The sequence below is a fragment of the Hyla sarda genome, chromosome 1, assembly GCF_029499605.1.
Source record: "Hyla sarda isolate aHylSar1 chromosome 1, aHylSar1.hap1, whole genome shotgun sequence".
Lineage (NCBI taxonomy): Eukaryota > Metazoa > Chordata > Amphibia > Anura > Hylidae > Hyla > Hyla sarda.
Window position 1 is genome coordinate 186,167,918 of NC_079189.1, and position 17,025 is coordinate 186,184,942.

Sequence of the window (17,025 nt, forward strand, 5' to 3'; positions counted from 1 at the left end):
AAAACAAGACACAAACTTCAGATTCTTTTTATATCTATGCGTTTTATTTTTATTCTTACTGTATTTCACTATAGTACTCTGAACCATTAATACCCATTCTTTACAAATTCTTTTGTATTGTTAATGTTACCTTCAAGACAATGGTACAGTTGTATGAAAATATATTCTTGAACTCCTAAAAGGTCCACATCAGCAAGGTCAATGGAAAGGCACATGATAGATTTTCTGTGGACTGGAGCTGCTTTTTCTGTATCCTCCAATATAATCAGTATGAAAATACAGCATTATTATTTATTTTTTTATAGCGCCCTTGGTTCCAGTATGGCTGATATATATATCTATGCTCTACATTGGACAATTTATTTAAAGAGAGGTTAAGAGAAAATATTTTTAAGCCATCGCAATGTGATTAGAGACAGAATAGTCTAATCCAAGTTCCAGACATAAATAAGTACAAATTGCTTCCTCCTTCAAACACACCAGCATACCGTATATATGCCTTTCTTTACCAACGTGTATATCCATTTAAGTCAATAGTCAAGAAGGAAATATTTTATTTCTAAAGAGAGAAATGATTTGTCTCCAAATATGAGCACATGTCCGCACTAAGCAGAGTCCTTACACAAAGAAATGATGGACGTTGTGAACCTGCTCACATGAGGCTGTGTAGTACATGCTACGCACCATCTAATGATAGCATGGGGCTGTGAACTGGTTAATGTGGATGTGGATGTCTCATATTTTCCAGTTGGCTTAAGTAAGAAGTTGGCGAATCTCCTTGTGAACACAGCAGAGAAAATCCATGTATGACGTTCCACCAAGTAGGCCCTTGTCTTCCACCAGTAACTGCCTGAAAGCCATTTCTGCCTTGTCCTTCTGTTTCACCAAGACAAGCTGCAAGATGTGTAAAAAGACATAAAAACAGAAGTTGACTATTTTTCATATACAACATGCTAGAACTGTGCCGTTCCTTCCTTCTGTCCTTCTATTAGTAAATACTACCATTAGGGGGGGGGGTCTGAGATCTATTTGGGTCAAGAAACATCCCTATATAAGTCCCTGGACCTGACACACTGGGATGGGAATGTACAAAAGAGTCAATTCCCCACTTTTGTGTTAGAAGCCAGTAGAACAGACTGGCATTGTAAGGCTGTGATCAGCATATTGGCCACCAATAATATAAGGTATGGGTGAACAAAGATCTACAAATCACAAGATTAGATTGTAAGCATTTTCATATTATAACATCAGTGTTTACATGAGGTTTTTTTTTTGTTTAAAACAAAAACAAAAAACATAGATACATACAACACAAAGTATGATTGGACTTTAGTATTCTATTTTAAGTACACTTAACATTGAAATTGCAATACCAAAAGCAAAAGTCATGTAATATTGGAAATCACAGAATCGATAGACATGTAAATGATATGCAAATTATAAAAAAAATATGTAAACAAAATATTTTAAATAACTCTATTCAGTATGAAGTGCCACACACAGACATAAACTGTCTTAAACACCTTGGCATGCTATTAATTAGCATATTAATGGTTGTCCGAGGGATGTCCTGCCACTCTGAATGTACTTGGGCATGCAAATCATTAAAGGGAATTTGTCATCAATGTCATCCTCACTAACCCGTTGGTACAGGCAGGTAGTGAGGGTGACACTCATAATGATACTTGGTCCTGTTTGTCTGCACGGCAGGAGCATGCTGACATCATCGCTACTGCTTCCCCAAGCCTGCTCTTATTGGGACCCAGCAGGGAAGCAGCAGTAGTGACGTCAGCATGCTCCTGCCATGCACCAAGCCTGCCACCGGATTAAAGAAAATAATAGATGAACGGGACCATGGGTCAGGCCATACTGATTACAAATTCCCTTTAAGAGCCGCTGCTGGTGGCTCCCTTTTGCAATTGCCGACCAAACACATCCCTGATGTGCTCGATGGAAGAAGTCTGTAGACTCTGCAGGTCATGGTAGCACTTTAGGCCACTTAGGCTACTCTCAGTAGCACGAGCAACATCCAGCCTGGTGTCACATAGTTAGTATGGTTGAAAAAGGACATACGTCCATCAAGTCCAACCAGGGAATTGAAGGGAAGGGTGTGAGGGGAAGGGATGTTGTTTTATAATTCTGCATAAGCATTAATGTTATTTTGTTCCAGGAATGTATCTAACCCTGTTTTAAAGCTCTTAATTGTTCCTGCTGTGATCAGTTCCTGAGGTAGACTGTTCCATAAATTCACAGTTCTTATGGTAAAGAAGGCGTGTCACCCCTTTAGATTAAACCTTTTCTTCTCCAGACGGAGGGAGAGCCCCCTCGTCCTTTGGGGGGGGGTTTAACCTGGAACAGTTTTTCTCCATATTTTTTGTATGGGCCATTTATATACTTATATACGTTTATCATATCCCCCCTTAAACGTCTCTTCTCAAGACTACACAATGTAACTCCTTTAATCGTTCCTCGTAGCTAAAATGTTCCATGCCCCATATTAGTTTAGTCGCGCGTCTCTGCACCCTTTCCAACTCCGCAGTGTCCCTTTTATGGACAGGCGACCAAAACTGAACAGCATATTCCAGGTGAGGCCGTACCAATGCTTTATAAAGGGGGAGTATTATGTCCCTGTCCCTTGAGTCCATGTCTCTTTTGATACATGACAATATCCTGCTGGCAGCAGCCTGACATTGCATGCTATTCTGTAGTCTGTGATCTACAAGTACACCCAGATCCTTCTCTACCAGTGACTCTGCCAGTTTAATCCCCCCTAATACATATGACGCATGCGTGTTGTTGTGTTGAAAAATGGCTCTTGGGACACTTTGGAGAAATGGCAGTACAACTGGTTCAATGTTCAAAGTCAATGTAACGCCAAGCTGTTAGTGTTCCTAAAATCAAGACTAGAGGGTTCTGGCTATCGTACACACCACACCATAATCACAGCAGTAGGACCAGTGTGACGAAATAAAATACCTGTAGCTGGACATCTGGCTTGTAGCCAAATGCAATGCAGGAGCATTTTAATGGATTGTGTAGATACTATTTGATACCCTAAACTTGGTATGCGATGTCTAATTTCACTTGCAGTGCAGAATGGACCACTACATGCTACTCTTCTAATCTGACAATCTGTCCATGCGGAGATTCACCTTTGTGCACCTCTTGCTGTCATTCTAGTTGATTGTTGGTCTCCAAAACACTGGGACACACAATGTTGAAAAGTGCTAAACCAAGGGCTCACAGATCAAGGATTCTGTCCATGTCAATTTGTGACAGGTGGTGATACCCAGAACGCCATCTAACAGGAGGCATCACACAATCATACTGTTGGTTGAGGACAGATGAAGCACTAGTTAGTGCAAAACGACTGCTGTTGCCTTTCTGTACCCCCCACCCCCCGCCTGTAGTTCGTCCTCCCCCCATTGAAGTATATGTGAGTATAATATAAAGAAGAAATTGAAGAAGATGTGGTGAGTGTGGACAATCTTTCTTACTACGTGAGAGTGACATAATCCTATTGTACTGACTCATTTCTGAAGTTTCATGTGGCTGGAAACATTTTCTTTTGATCTGGCTTTCATACTCGTGCCACATTCCAAAAAGTGGAGCTGGATGCTTAAAAAAATTAATATAATGCTACTTCTCAATTTGTATGACCTTATGGATTGCCTTTCTTGGTTTTGCAATTTTAATCTTTAGGATGGTAGAAACAATCTACTACTATCTATTTTTCCTCTAGATTTTTCAATGTAAAGATTTTGTTTATATACATAACTAGCTGAGTACCCTACGTTGCCCAGTTTTCCTTCCTAATTCTTGTTGGGGAGGAAAATAAACAAAGGAGGAAGCTTTTGACTTCATATCCCGTCCTCATATATTTTCATATCCCAACCCCACATCCCGACCTCCTACCCTGTCCTCCTATCCCGTCCTCCTATCCTGTCCTCCTATCCCGACCTCCTATCCCGTCCTCCTGTCCCGACCTCCTATACCGTCCTCCTATCTTGTCCTCCTATCCCCACCTCCTATCCTGTCCTCCAATCTTGAGCTCCTATCCTGACCTATCCATTCCTCCTTTCTCGACCTCCTTTCTCGACCTCCTATCCCGTCCTCCTTTCCCATCCTCATATCTCGACCTCCTATCCAGACCTCCTATCCCGTCCTCATATCCTGTCCTCCTATCCTGTCCTGCTATCCCGACATCCTACCTGACCTCCTATCCCGACCTCCCATCCCGTCATCATATCCCAACCCGTACCTCCTATCCCGTCCTCCTATCCCAATCTCCTATCCCGTCCTCCTATCCCCTCCTCCTATCCCGTCCTCCTGTCTCGACCTCCTATCCCAACCTCCTATTCCGTCCTCCTATCCCATCCTCCTATCCTGACCTCCTATCCCGGCCTCCTATCTCGACCTCCTATCCCATCCTCCTTTCTCGACCTCCTATCCCGACCTCCTTTCTGGACCTCCTATCCCGACCTCCTATCCTGTCCTCCTATCCCGACCTCCCATCCCGTCCTCCTATCACGACCTGTAATATGTGTACCAGGTATTGAAATATCTCCAGCCATACAGAAATTATATGAGAACATACATTTCCCATTGATTTGCATGGGACTTTAAACAAAAACCCTGAGCCTCACAAATGGGGGTAGTTAAGGGTTAAATTAACTATCCTATATTTTAAGTGGACATATAAGTAACATGTGACCAAGTATTATCAAAATATCTCCAGCCGTTTGGAAGTTATGCAGTAACATATTTCCCATTGACTTGCATGGAACTTTAAACATAAGCCCCGCCCCTGGCAAATGGGGGTGAGTAAGGGTTAAATCACCTATCCTAGGTTTGTTGTTGACATATAAGTAACATGTGTGACAAGTTTCATGTTAATATCTTTAGCCGTTTGAAAGTTTTTGTGGAACATACACACACATACATACACACACACATACATACATACATACACACACACATTGAGTTTTATATATATAGATAGATTAGTAGTGACATTTCCTATCTGGGAGGTGCCTTTCTTACCTTCATTGAGTAAGAACTCTTGCTCTGAATGGATGCCATAATAGATCTTAGCTTCTTGGAATGAGGGCTGTCCAGCTCAGGGACTAATGTCTGCAAGGAGATTGTAGTACAACATGTAACAAATGAAACATAAAGACATCTATTAAACTATAAAAATATTACTTCACTACTTAAGTGACTGAATTGCTAGTCTTTCAAAGATGATACAACAATATAGATCAATATGTTACTTAGATAAAAAATGAGTCACTTGTCACAGAATAGTGCCCTAGAGTGTTCCTTCCTTCACCTGATCCATTAGTATTATTCATAATAAGCTTCATCATGTCAATAACTTACAGCTTCTGGGGTGATGTGCGCAAAAGATGGAACATTGAAAATTCCCTGGATGAATTCTGGGGGACAACTGACTCCAAGCCACAGGAACATGTTCATGCCATTAGCCAACAGGAATATTCCTCCATCGGACAAACGTTCCTCTGAGCAACGCACAGCTGGGGGAATGCCGTCACTATTCGTGTCCATTGTGTGCTGTACAAAGATCGTAAAAGCATTAACACCTACTGCTGTGTTCTATATTTAACTTGTATAACAGTGCAGTGCAGTTACAATATTCACTTACTAAAGGTAAAAGAAGTGGATAGTAAAATAGCTGTGAACTGGCCACATCCATTGACATGACCAGCTGCCTCTGAAATGTCCTCTCATCTGTGGCAATCTCTGGGCTGCCGACCAAAACCTCGTACTTTAATAAACAATTCATGTAGACTGGAAGTACTTTCATGGAGTCCGGGAGGATGAGCTGTGGAATAAAGATGCTAAAATCATGCAGCATTGACAGCCTGTACAACAGTACATGTACAACGAAGACATAACATCAGTACAACAAAAAGCTGGACAGTGAATCCTCAGCCTGAATAAATAATTAAATTGAGAGTAATTAACATTAAATATGACAATCCTGTATACAACCATATAAAGCGTATACACAATAGCATTGATATGTGTTATTCACAGATGACAGATATATTTAAAAATACACTTTGTAATGCTGAGTTAATACCAACTGACCTTGTAATACTTATTGTTCAGGGACAGGATAATACAGTTTTGAAATGATTTGTTTTGTCTATGTATTATCTTTCTACCGTCTGTTCTGATCAGTTCCTTAAAGGGGTACTCCGGCGTTTAGACATCTTATCCCCTATTCAAAGGATAGGGGATAAGATGCCTGATCGCGGGGGTCCCGCCACTGGGGACCACCATGATCTTGCACACCGCACCCCGTTAAAATCATTCCCCGGAGCGTGATAGCTCCGGGTCTGATTACTGTCGATCACAGGGCCGGAGCGTAGTGACACGCTCCGACCCCTCAATGCAAGCCTATGGGAGGGGGCGTGACGTCACACGTGGGCGGAATCGTAACATCACGCTCTTTCGCTCGCGTGGTCGGGATCCAAAGCCTCCAGCGTTGCCGAAAGCCGTTGAGGTGGGTGCTGCAGCCAAGATCCTGGGGGTCCCCAGCGGCGGGACCCCCGCGATCAGGCATCTTATCTCCTATCCTTTGGATAGGGGACAAGATGTCTAAGCGCCGGAGTACCCCTTTAAGGAACCAATGAAAGCAGTGGATAGGCATAATAAAATAGTACACGTGCACAAGACTTAAATGGTCACTGTTGTTTCAAGCAACTTCCCTCTATGTGATAGCCTATGTAATTTCTAATATATTTGCAAATCACTTCCTTTACCAAAGATGATTCTTTACCATCTAAAGTCTTGGCCACTAAGTGGCAATGTCTGGTTCACTGCCTGTTGTTAGGTTCGGTTTGTCTCTAGTAACAGGGATATCAACACAGAACACAGGAAGTGGGAGTTGGGCTTACTGTGTGCTGGAGAGAGGGAGAAAGTTTGGGATGTGTATCTAAAATATGTGAGTCTGTCTCTCACCTCCAGAGAATCCACACTGTCTCTCGAAGGTAAATCAAGGGTTAACTCATCTTAGAAAGTGAAGGTTATTGCTAAGTGTAACCTCGCTGTGCAGCTGCTGTTTCTTTCATTTCTGGTCACATAGCACCTTGCAAAGCCACTGCACCCCTATTCCCTTCACATGCCATCTACAGTACTGTACATCATCCCTTAGCACAGTCTAGTACATTTTCACCTACATTGTGTAATGACATAGCAGAAAGGAGTAGATGCTGTGCTATGATTGGCAAGACAAGTAAGGGAGGATGTTCTGTGTGTACTACTGGCAAACAGCTCAGCTTTACCCCCCACCTCCCTGAAAGGTAGAGAATGAGAAATAACTACAGTGTAGAGGGGACTCCAGAGCTCAGTAAAAGTAGTAGAAGTAAAACTGACTTGTTACCACTGGTTAATGTAACAAATCCAAGCAGGTTTTTTAAATCTTTTAAAACAACAGGTACACTTTATGGGTCTATCCACACTCCAATTGTGTGCAATTGTTATGTTTATTTGGGGTCATATATGACAAGTGAGGACATTATATAAACTTTCTATACTAATAATATTAGATACATAGACAAAAAGACAAGTTTGCCATTTGTACTACACTAACAAGCAAGACTGGGAAGATTGAGGAATATATAAAATCCCCACACTTTACAAGATAAGATACAGGGGACGGCAACATTTTGTGTTGCCTCTTTGTTACATACCTGACTCACAGCTGATGGGCTAGCACAGTTCTTTCTATAGCAGGCTAGCATGTGAGCTGTCTGGTTGACCAACACATCACGGACAGTCTTCATAGGATGATGCAGGATGGCTTTGTAAGCTGTACGGAAACAATAATGGACAATATAAAATAGCTTAACTTTCAAGCTCACTCAAGCAAGGATTTTAACAGTTACCTGATTTAGCAAAGAAGTTTATGAGGGCATCGGTTTCACAGCTCTTGTATATATCTGCAAGTTGTGAACTGCAGCTCAGACTGATGTTATGTACAAGCAAACGCCTGTGGCCACTAATGGTTGTGTATAACACAGCACACTAAAGGGAGAAAACAACACAAAATGAGAGAGTAGAACAACAGGGGAAGCAAATAAAGGAAAAGGTTACAGATATTTTCATATCTACCTACTTAGGATATGCAAGAAAGCTGCTGAGTGAACAGGGAAATGGAATGTGCACCCCATGTTTTACTTCACAAATAAGCTCTGCAATCTCCACTGAGCGGACCTCTATATTTACCATTGCTCTTGTCTTATGACAGGTCCTATAATGCTTGTGACGTCTGTTACTGTTTCATTTACCTTATACGTTTGTGAGAAGCTCCCTACCAGATTCCAGCTCACACAGCAGAGGCTTTGAATAAGAATTCTTTTCTTTGTAATGTGAATAAAGCTGACCATACAAGCACGACAATTATAAGATGAAAGCTAGCTCCGATACAGTGCACATTGCCTCAGCTGGACCTGTTGACTCAATGGAAGGATTAGCTATATTATACTGTACTTTGTAAGTAGCTCAAACATAAGGGAACAGCACTTCATAATGTTGTACGCTAAAACCAAATGGAGACTAAAGTGACACTACTGTAGATCTTGCAGGTACTAAAGCTATCAAGTAAGTAGAATAGAGAAGATGGGGTCTCTGGAAGCGATGCTGAGATGAAATCCATGTTATCACAGGCTTGGTGCATGGGGGCGGCACTCCAGGAGTACGGTGACGTCACCACTGCTGCTTCTTCAAACCTAATCGCAGCCAGGCTGAGTGACGTCAGTGTGCTCCTGGAGTGCCACCCGTACACCAAGTCTAATGCCCAAATAAGGAGGATAACAGGCAAAGGGAGCCATGGATCAGAGATAGGCAAGTATCGTTATCTAACAGCCTGTACCAACAGGTTAGTGCAAGTGACATTGATGACAGATTCTCTTTAAGCCTTCCATTACATTGGGACATGAGAAAAAAGTATCTTGTAAAGATAATAGTTTTCATTACATATACCTGAATTAATGCCCCCACATCTTCACTGAGTTTGTCATCGTGTTTAAATTCTACAGTCACTGCTTTGTCTGAGTCCACAGCTGCCATCTCTACATCTGTCGTGTTGTTCATACATATAGCACCAAAGAAATCTGTTGGCCTGAACCCTGAGAATCAGAAATAACAATGTAAGAACTTAGCTAAGGAGAGGGAAAGCTGTATGGAAATAACGCTTGGGTGACACTTTGTCATTACTGAATTCAATTTACATATGAGATAAAAATAAATAAATAGTAGCATAGAAGATTGTCCGCAGAAAAGATCTCCTGGTGCATCTAGTCTGCCCTTATCTCCTTTCTATTTTTATCTTAGGATCCATAAATGTTTATCACAGGCAAGCTTAAAGGGGTACTCCGGTGGTAAACATTTTATTTTTAATGATTTCTATTAGAAAAAATCTTAATCCAGTACTTAACAGCTGCTGTATGCTCCAGATAAAGTTATTTTCTTTTTGAATTTCCTTTCTGTCTGACCACAGTGCTCTCTGCTGACACATGATGCCTGTATCAACTGTCCAGAGTAGGAGAAAATCCCCATTGAAAACCTATGCTGCTCTGGACAGTTCATGACATGGACAGAGGTGTCATCAGAGAGCACAGTGGACAAGACAAAAAAGAAATTCAAAAAGAAAAGAATTTCCTCTGTAGCATACAGCTGCTAATAAGTACTGGAAGGATTAAGATTTTTTTAATAGAAGTCATTTACAAATCTGTTTAACTTTCTGGCACCAGTTCATAAAAAAAAAAAAAAAAAAAACGTGCACACGTGCAGATTTTCAGCAGCAGATTTTTTTGCTCCCCATTGAGTGTGAACGCACCTTTACTGGGCATTTACCAACCACCATTCACCAATCTGCTGGAAGTTTGTTCCAAGCATCTACTACTCTTTACTTCTTGTTGCAGTATAACTACGATTCATAACAAAAGTTTCTCATTGCGGTAATTGGTGCAGTTTTCTTTTAATTCTTTTACAATATGTTCTTATCTGGTTTGAAACATATGTATTAACCATTTGCTTTATCAATGTCATTCTGTATAAGTAGAGTAAAAGAAGAATGTCACTTGATGGAAGGCAAAGATTTGACTGATTTGTTTTTAGCTGTTTTTTTTTTTTTTTTTCATTTAAATATGAGGAAAGAAAGCCACATTTTTATTTCTCACAGATTCTGGCATAACAAGTGGCATCATTTTAGCCAGTGTAATAGTTAATAGCAGTGAGGTATGTTCTGACCAATGAATCACCCAAGGCACATGCTAAGTTTAGCTTTAACTTTACTAAAATGATGTTACGTTGATAAATGTGGGCAATTGTGCTTCTACTACAAAGTCTCCTGTGCAGCCCTGACATTACATCATTTTATGTATGCTTAGTCATATAAATCAAAGTCAATGGCAGCTGAAAAATGGATTGAAAACTAATGCAGATTCATGTGATTTTCCCCAGGTCACTGCCCCTTGACCTCAGTGCTAAGTGCAAAATATTAGATTGTAACAGGTCATTTTTCCCAGTGCACAAAGGTTTGTTCACCATTTTAAAAACTGACCCTGACTGGACTGAGGCATGTCCCATTCTATTTATATTGCACATTACATACAACTTTCTAACATATAGATAAAAGAAATGACTGAAGGCCTGGGTTTTATTTTACACATACCTGTGCTTGTGCGGACTCTCATGATGGCATCGAAGCCTATTCGCTTTTCAATATCTTTTCTGAGATCACTTATAAACTGCTGGCCATCAGTATGCACCTATAGGAGCGATGAGACAGACATAAAGACATGTTGACATTTTCTAGCCAGTAGATGGCAGCAAAATACAACAAGAATAGCAACCTTAAAAGTACGGTAAGGGCTATAGGGGGCATGTGTGATGTTGTTCATTTTTTAGTTCTTTCTTGTGTGACTGTGCCAAATTTATTAAATGGCCACAAGGCATGTGATACATTTTGTGCAGGTTCACATTTTCTGAAATTTCACTCTTCACATACACCAAAAAGCTAAGCTAAGTCTGGGCTGGTGTAGTTTTGCGACTTTTTGGTAGTGTTTTCTTGCAACTTTAAAAAAGTTCAGTTGATAAATTAATTACCACTGCACAAGACAAATTTGAATGCAAAACTAATTTTTCAAGACTGAACCAGTTGATCAGCAATCTATTAGACTCAGATTTGTAGAAACCAACTGTAGATTTGCTCCTCTTTACAAAGGACTTAACTTATCAATTGTATTCCTTTATTGGGGCGTGGGATGAGCTGAAAACAGCAATTCTACCATTCATTTTACTTTATTCATCGCAAACGATCACTAACATGTTAATTTCATTATACAGGCTGCTGCGGTTGCTGCAATACCAATTTTTTTTTTCTTTTATATTTTATGACCTCGTGTTTGAGAGGAGCAGATAAGGTGACAACAGGAGCCCCTCAATCTAACCACTTTAATGCTGTGTTCATTCTAGGCCAGTGTTTCCCAAGCGCGGTCCTCAAGTCGCCCCAACAGGTCATGTTTTCAGGATTTCCTTAGTCTTTCACATGTGATATAACTGTGGTGATGCCGGATTCACTGACCAGAATTATATCACCTGTTAAAGACTAAGGAAATCCAGAAAACATGACCTGTTGGGGGGTCTTGAGGACCACGTTTGGGAAACACTGTTCTAGGCTTTTTAACGGGTGGAATCAAAATTATCTCTAATCCCGGCCTTATAAACAGAGTGCCAGTTGTATGTTATGCAGCTCAAAAACAAAGATGCCCCAAATGTAAGTAAGGGGCCCTTATATAATCAAATCCAAACCCCTGGGTCGTAGCCCGGGGTAAAAAAAAAAAAAACATATTAGTCTTCCCTTAAAATGTAACTTTTATTGTGTTTTGAATAAAAAAATACAGGATAAAACCAGTATGTGTGACAGAGTGCACATATTCCGTAGTATTGTATGATTATGAATGGCGCTGCAGTACACCGTATTCACGCACTCTGGCACAGTGAAGTTTAAAATATAACTCATGCCTGCCTCGACATGTTTTGCCGTAACAACGGCGTTGTCAAGAGGCTATTGAGGCAATGACAAACAGTAATGGCTGATGGGGGTATTTATAACCCACCTATTAAACATCATCAGAAGTTGCCCCTTATCTATAGCCACTCACAATGGTCGTAGTATAACAACAGTGATTTAAGCCAATGAGCTGTGCACATGTATAGATAACTTCCGGGTGGAAAACCACCTTTACCTATCACCAGGTAGTTATGTTCGAAACGTCAATCACCCGTTTATGTCATCACTCACCTGCGACGGCATATTGAGTCTGCGACGCATGCCCAGTCTCCAAAGCGGGGAACTTATACATTGCGTGTGAACATCCTCCAGTGTGAACTCTACACGTGCGCACCTGTGACGGGACTGCGGCGCCTGCGCAGCGGCTGTTAATATGAACTTAGTCGCTGAGTTGTATATATTGTTGCTACTACTAGCCCATATTGTCCAAAAATCCTTTGTATAGGATAACCTCTGCCCTATAATACATGAACTAATAAATTAACTATGATGGATGTTGTTCTTATTTTTAAAGAACAATAATGCATGTACTAATAAAATAAATATGATGGATATTGTCGTTATTTTTAAAGGACATTAAACTCAGGTAAGTATTAGGTCTCAGCCACTAATAACCTCAATGTAGAGGATTAAAATGCCATGGAATCATGACAAAACAAGTAAACTAATGAAAATGAAATGCTGAAATGTAATATACAACATGAAATTGACAATATGATGGTACACAACAAGAGGGAGAAAAGGGGAAAAAATTTTTTTAAAAGCCCCTACTGTAAATCATCAGATTAATAACTGGGGTAACCAATTTCATCTGTACAATAAATTAAGATATCACAGAAATGTGGCAAATGAAAAACCCTCATTGATACCTGAGGGGGACTGACTGCGTAACCCAAAAATCCACTTCGCTTCCTCCCGAAGGAGGACAGAGTCTAGATTCCCCTTCCTGGGACCTAATTTGAAATGACAGAGGCCAATGAATTGGATATCCTGTAATCTGGCATTGCGGTAGACCAGCATGTTTCTCGCCAACAGAGTTTCTCCATTATTGCGAATTGTACTTAGGTGCTGCAACATCAGCTGACACAAAGGTTGTGTTGTCTTACCTACATAAAATTTCATGCAGGTACATATAGCTATGTACACAATATTTTCCGTACTGCAATTGATAAACTGGTGTATATCGTATTGGTGCTGATCCACCAGGTTAGTGATCACTTTACATTTGGGGACAAATTAGCAAAAACTGCAGTGACCACATGGATATGAGCCCAATGATAAGTTAAACAGTGGGCTCATATCCTTGTGGTAAACAAACAAAGCATTGATAGCATGCACTCACCGCTAGGCTGGTGTCTAGATGTCCGGAGGTCTGGGGTCACGGGACCACATGGCAGGTCTCGCTGAAGCGCCCAGAGGCCTCTGAGCACTTTGGCAAGGCCTGCCATGCTGTCCAGTGACCCCAGACCTCCGGATGTCTAGACACCAGCCTAGCGGTGAGTGCATGCTATCAATGCTTTGTGTGTTTGCTATTTGATGCCTGATATTGATTGCATGCACCCCGCAGGTGTCATTGCCACACTGGATCTCCATTTTGCTCGGCGCACCTATCCTTTATATTGCCTCTAAAGGATTAGTGTGTTTTTGGGAGTGCTCTCCCCTACATTCTTCATTGATAGTTCATATCCATGTGGTCACTGCAGTTTTTGCTAATTTGTTCCCAAATGTAAAGTGATCACTAACCCGGTGGATCAGCACCAATACGATATACGCCAGTTTATCAATTGCGTTACGAAAAATATTTGTGTACATAGCTAAATGTACCTGCATAACATTTTATGTAGGTAAGACAACACAACCTTTCCGTCAGCGGATGTTGCAGCACCTAAGTACAATTCGCAATAATGGAGAAACTCTGTTGGCGAGACACATGCTGGTCTACCGCAATGCCAGATTACAGGATATCCAATTCATTGGCCTCTGTCATTTCAAATTAGTTCTCAGGAAGGGGAATCTAGACTCTGTCCTCCTTCAGGAGGAAGCGAAGTGTATTTTTGGGTTACGCAGTCAGTCCCCCTCAGGTATTAATGAGGGTTTTTCATTTGCCACATTTCTGTGATATCTTCATTTATTGTACAGATGAAATTGGTTACCCCTGTTATTTATCTGATGACTTACAGTAGGGGCTTTTACAAAAAAATGTAATTTTCCCCTTTTCTCCCTCTTGTTGTGTACCATCATATTGTCAATTTCACCAAGTTGTATATTACACACCAATAATCAGCATTTCATTGTGATTAGTTTTCTTGTTTTGTCATGATTCCATGGCATTTTAATCCTCTACATTGAGGTTATTAGTGGCTGAGACCTAATACTTACCTGAGTTTATATTTATTTTATTAGTACATGCATTATTGTTCTTTAAAAATAACAACATCCATCATATTTATTTTATTAGTACATGCATTATTGTTCTTTAAGAATAAAAACAACATCCATCATAGTTATTTTATTAGTACATACATTATTGTTCTTTAAAAATAAAAACAACATCCATCATAGTTAATTTATTAGTTCATGTATTATAGGGTAGAGGTTATCCTATACAAAGGATTTTTGGTCAATATGGGCTAGTAGTAGCAACAATATATACAACTCTGCGACTAAGTCCATATTAACAGCCGCTGCGCAGGCGCCGCAGACCCGTCACAGGTGCGCACGTGTAGAGTTCACACGGGAGGATCGCAATGTATAAGTTCCCCGCTCTGGAGACTGGGCATGCGTCGCAGACTCAATATGCCGTCGCAGGTGAGTGATGACATAAACGGGTGATTGACGTATCGAACATAACTACCTGGTGATAGGTAAAGGTGGTTTTCCATCCGGAAGTTATCTATACATGTGCACAGCTCATTGGCTTAAATCGCTGTTGTTATACTACGACCATTGTGAGTGGTTATGGATAAGGGGCAACTTCTGATGATGTTTAATAGGTGGGTTATAAATACCCCCATCAGCCATTACTGTTTGTCATTGCCTTGAATACGGTGTACTGCAGCGCCATTCATAATCATACAATAGGGTGATCCCTGTAATACTACGGAATATGTGCACTATGTCACACATGCTGGTTTTATCCTTGTTTGTTTTCGTTTTTTTTTATTCAAAACACAATAAAAGTAAAATTTTAAGGGAAGATTAATAGGGTTTTTTTTTTTACCCCGGGCTACGGCCCTGGGGTTTGGATTTGATGTTATGCAGCTAACTCATGGTGCAGTTGAGGTGGGCACAACACGATCCCCACAGATATTACTTCCAAAATGTTAAATAGCATATTTAGTAATCTTAAAGAAGTCATTGTTATACTCTTATTTTACAGACATAATTGCCACTGCGTAATATTCTGGATAACAGCAATGATTTTACCTGAAAATTATTATACTTGTAAAGTGTTCCTCCAGTTAGCAATGTTACTATACCCATTGATGCCACATCAATGTACTGGTTAGGGAACAGGAAGAGGTCGACACAACATCCATTTGCCACACACTCCTTGCCCAGGCTTTCATACATATTAGACTGGGGCAGGAAAAGAGACTAGATTTAAGAAGAAAAAAAGCAAAATTAAACTACAGAAAACGATTTTTTTAAAATTATTTGTAGAGATGAGCGAACTTACAGTAAGTTCGATTCGTCACGAACTTCTCGGCTCGGCAGTTGATGACTTATCATGCATAAATTAGTTCAGCTTTCAGGTGCTCCCGTGGGCTGGAAAAGGTGGATACAGTCCTAGGAAAGAGTCTCCTACGACTGTATCCACCTTTTCCAGCCCACGGGAGCACCGGAAAGCTGAACTAATTTATGCAGGATAAGTCATCAACTGCCGAGCCGAGAAGTTCGTGACGAATCAAATTTACTGTAAGTTCGCTCATCTCTAATTATTTGCTATTCTATATGCAATGTTATATCATGTGACAAACAAGCTGTAAGTCAACAATACCAATTTTACCAGTGATGTACCATGGATGTAACTTACCATATTTCCAACCTAATTCAATCTCCACATTATACTTTTTAATTATACTTTATAATCCATCAACTAAAGACAGAGATGGCACTCAGATAAGTAACTCTTTAATGACTACTAATAAATAATAGTAGGAAAAAAGGCAGACAAAATACATGATATTTATGAAGTCCTTTATAGGATAAAATCTTAAAGGGAACCTGTCATCAGTTCATGCAGCATGAAACACTGCCTGGGTTCCTGACATTACAACCATCTATGATTCATTATGAAATGCTGCAGCAATTCAGAGGAACCACACCTATAACATTGGCCAGTTTGGTGGTCCCCAACAGCTCCTTCCCTCCCTGCCAGTCTTGAATGATAGATCTCTTCCTATTAGTGTATAAGGAGCCTTGTTCCCAGCTGCTGTTCTAAGTGTGATTCCCTGGAAAAGGCTGCAGTGTTTCTGAGTGAGTATTAATCCATTGTAATAAGGGAGTGTGTCATGGTTTATGATGCCTATGGCTCATGATTGTATTATTCTTTTATATGGAAAGGAATACTATATTGCTACTGCAACCAAAAATCCTGAAAGTAAAAAAAGATTATACCATTTACCATGTATACTAATTGTTTTTATGTTGTGCGCTGTAATAATAACCATCATAGATACTTGGATAAATACTACATGTGTAGTGAAGGTTTGTAAGGTTTCTAGGTCGTCACACAGAAAAACATGGTATAGGGCAGTGGTCTTCAACCTGCAGACCTCCAGATATTGCAAAACTACAACTCCCAGCATGCCCGGACAGCCAACGGCTGTCCGGGCATGCTGGGAGTTGTAGTTTTGCAACATCTGGAGGTCCGCAGGTTGAAGACCACTGGTATAGGGTATAGGCAACAGACAATG

At 40.5% G+C, this 17,025-nt stretch overlaps 1 protein-coding gene across 7 annotated transcripts in view; it reads right to left on the reverse strand.

Moving 5' to 3' along the window:
- Positions 1-537: 537 nt before the first annotated feature.
- The window catches only part of SEC24D (SEC24 homolog D, COPII coat complex component), a 124,789-nt gene continuing 108,301 nt past the window's right edge, over positions 538-17,025 (reverse strand). For all 7 annotated transcript variants that reach the window (XM_056565687.1, XM_056565714.1, XM_056565677.1 and 4 more), the window contains exons 15-23: positions 15,533-15,703; positions 10,706-10,802; positions 9,013-9,158; positions 7,917-8,055; positions 7,722-7,840; positions 5,666-5,845; positions 5,383-5,574; positions 5,044-5,133; positions 538-894 (exon numbers count right to left, since the gene is read on the reverse strand). In XM_056565687.1, the coding sequence (XP_056421662.1) occupies positions 754-894; positions 5,044-5,133; positions 5,383-5,574; positions 5,666-5,845; positions 7,722-7,840; positions 7,917-8,055; positions 9,013-9,158; positions 10,706-10,802; positions 15,533-15,703 (1,275 nt within the window). In that variant the 3' untranslated portion in view covers positions 538-753. The remainder of the gene's footprint in view (positions 895-5,043; positions 5,134-5,382; positions 5,575-5,665; positions 5,846-7,721; positions 7,841-7,916; positions 8,056-9,012; positions 9,159-10,705; positions 10,803-15,532; positions 15,704-17,025) is intronic.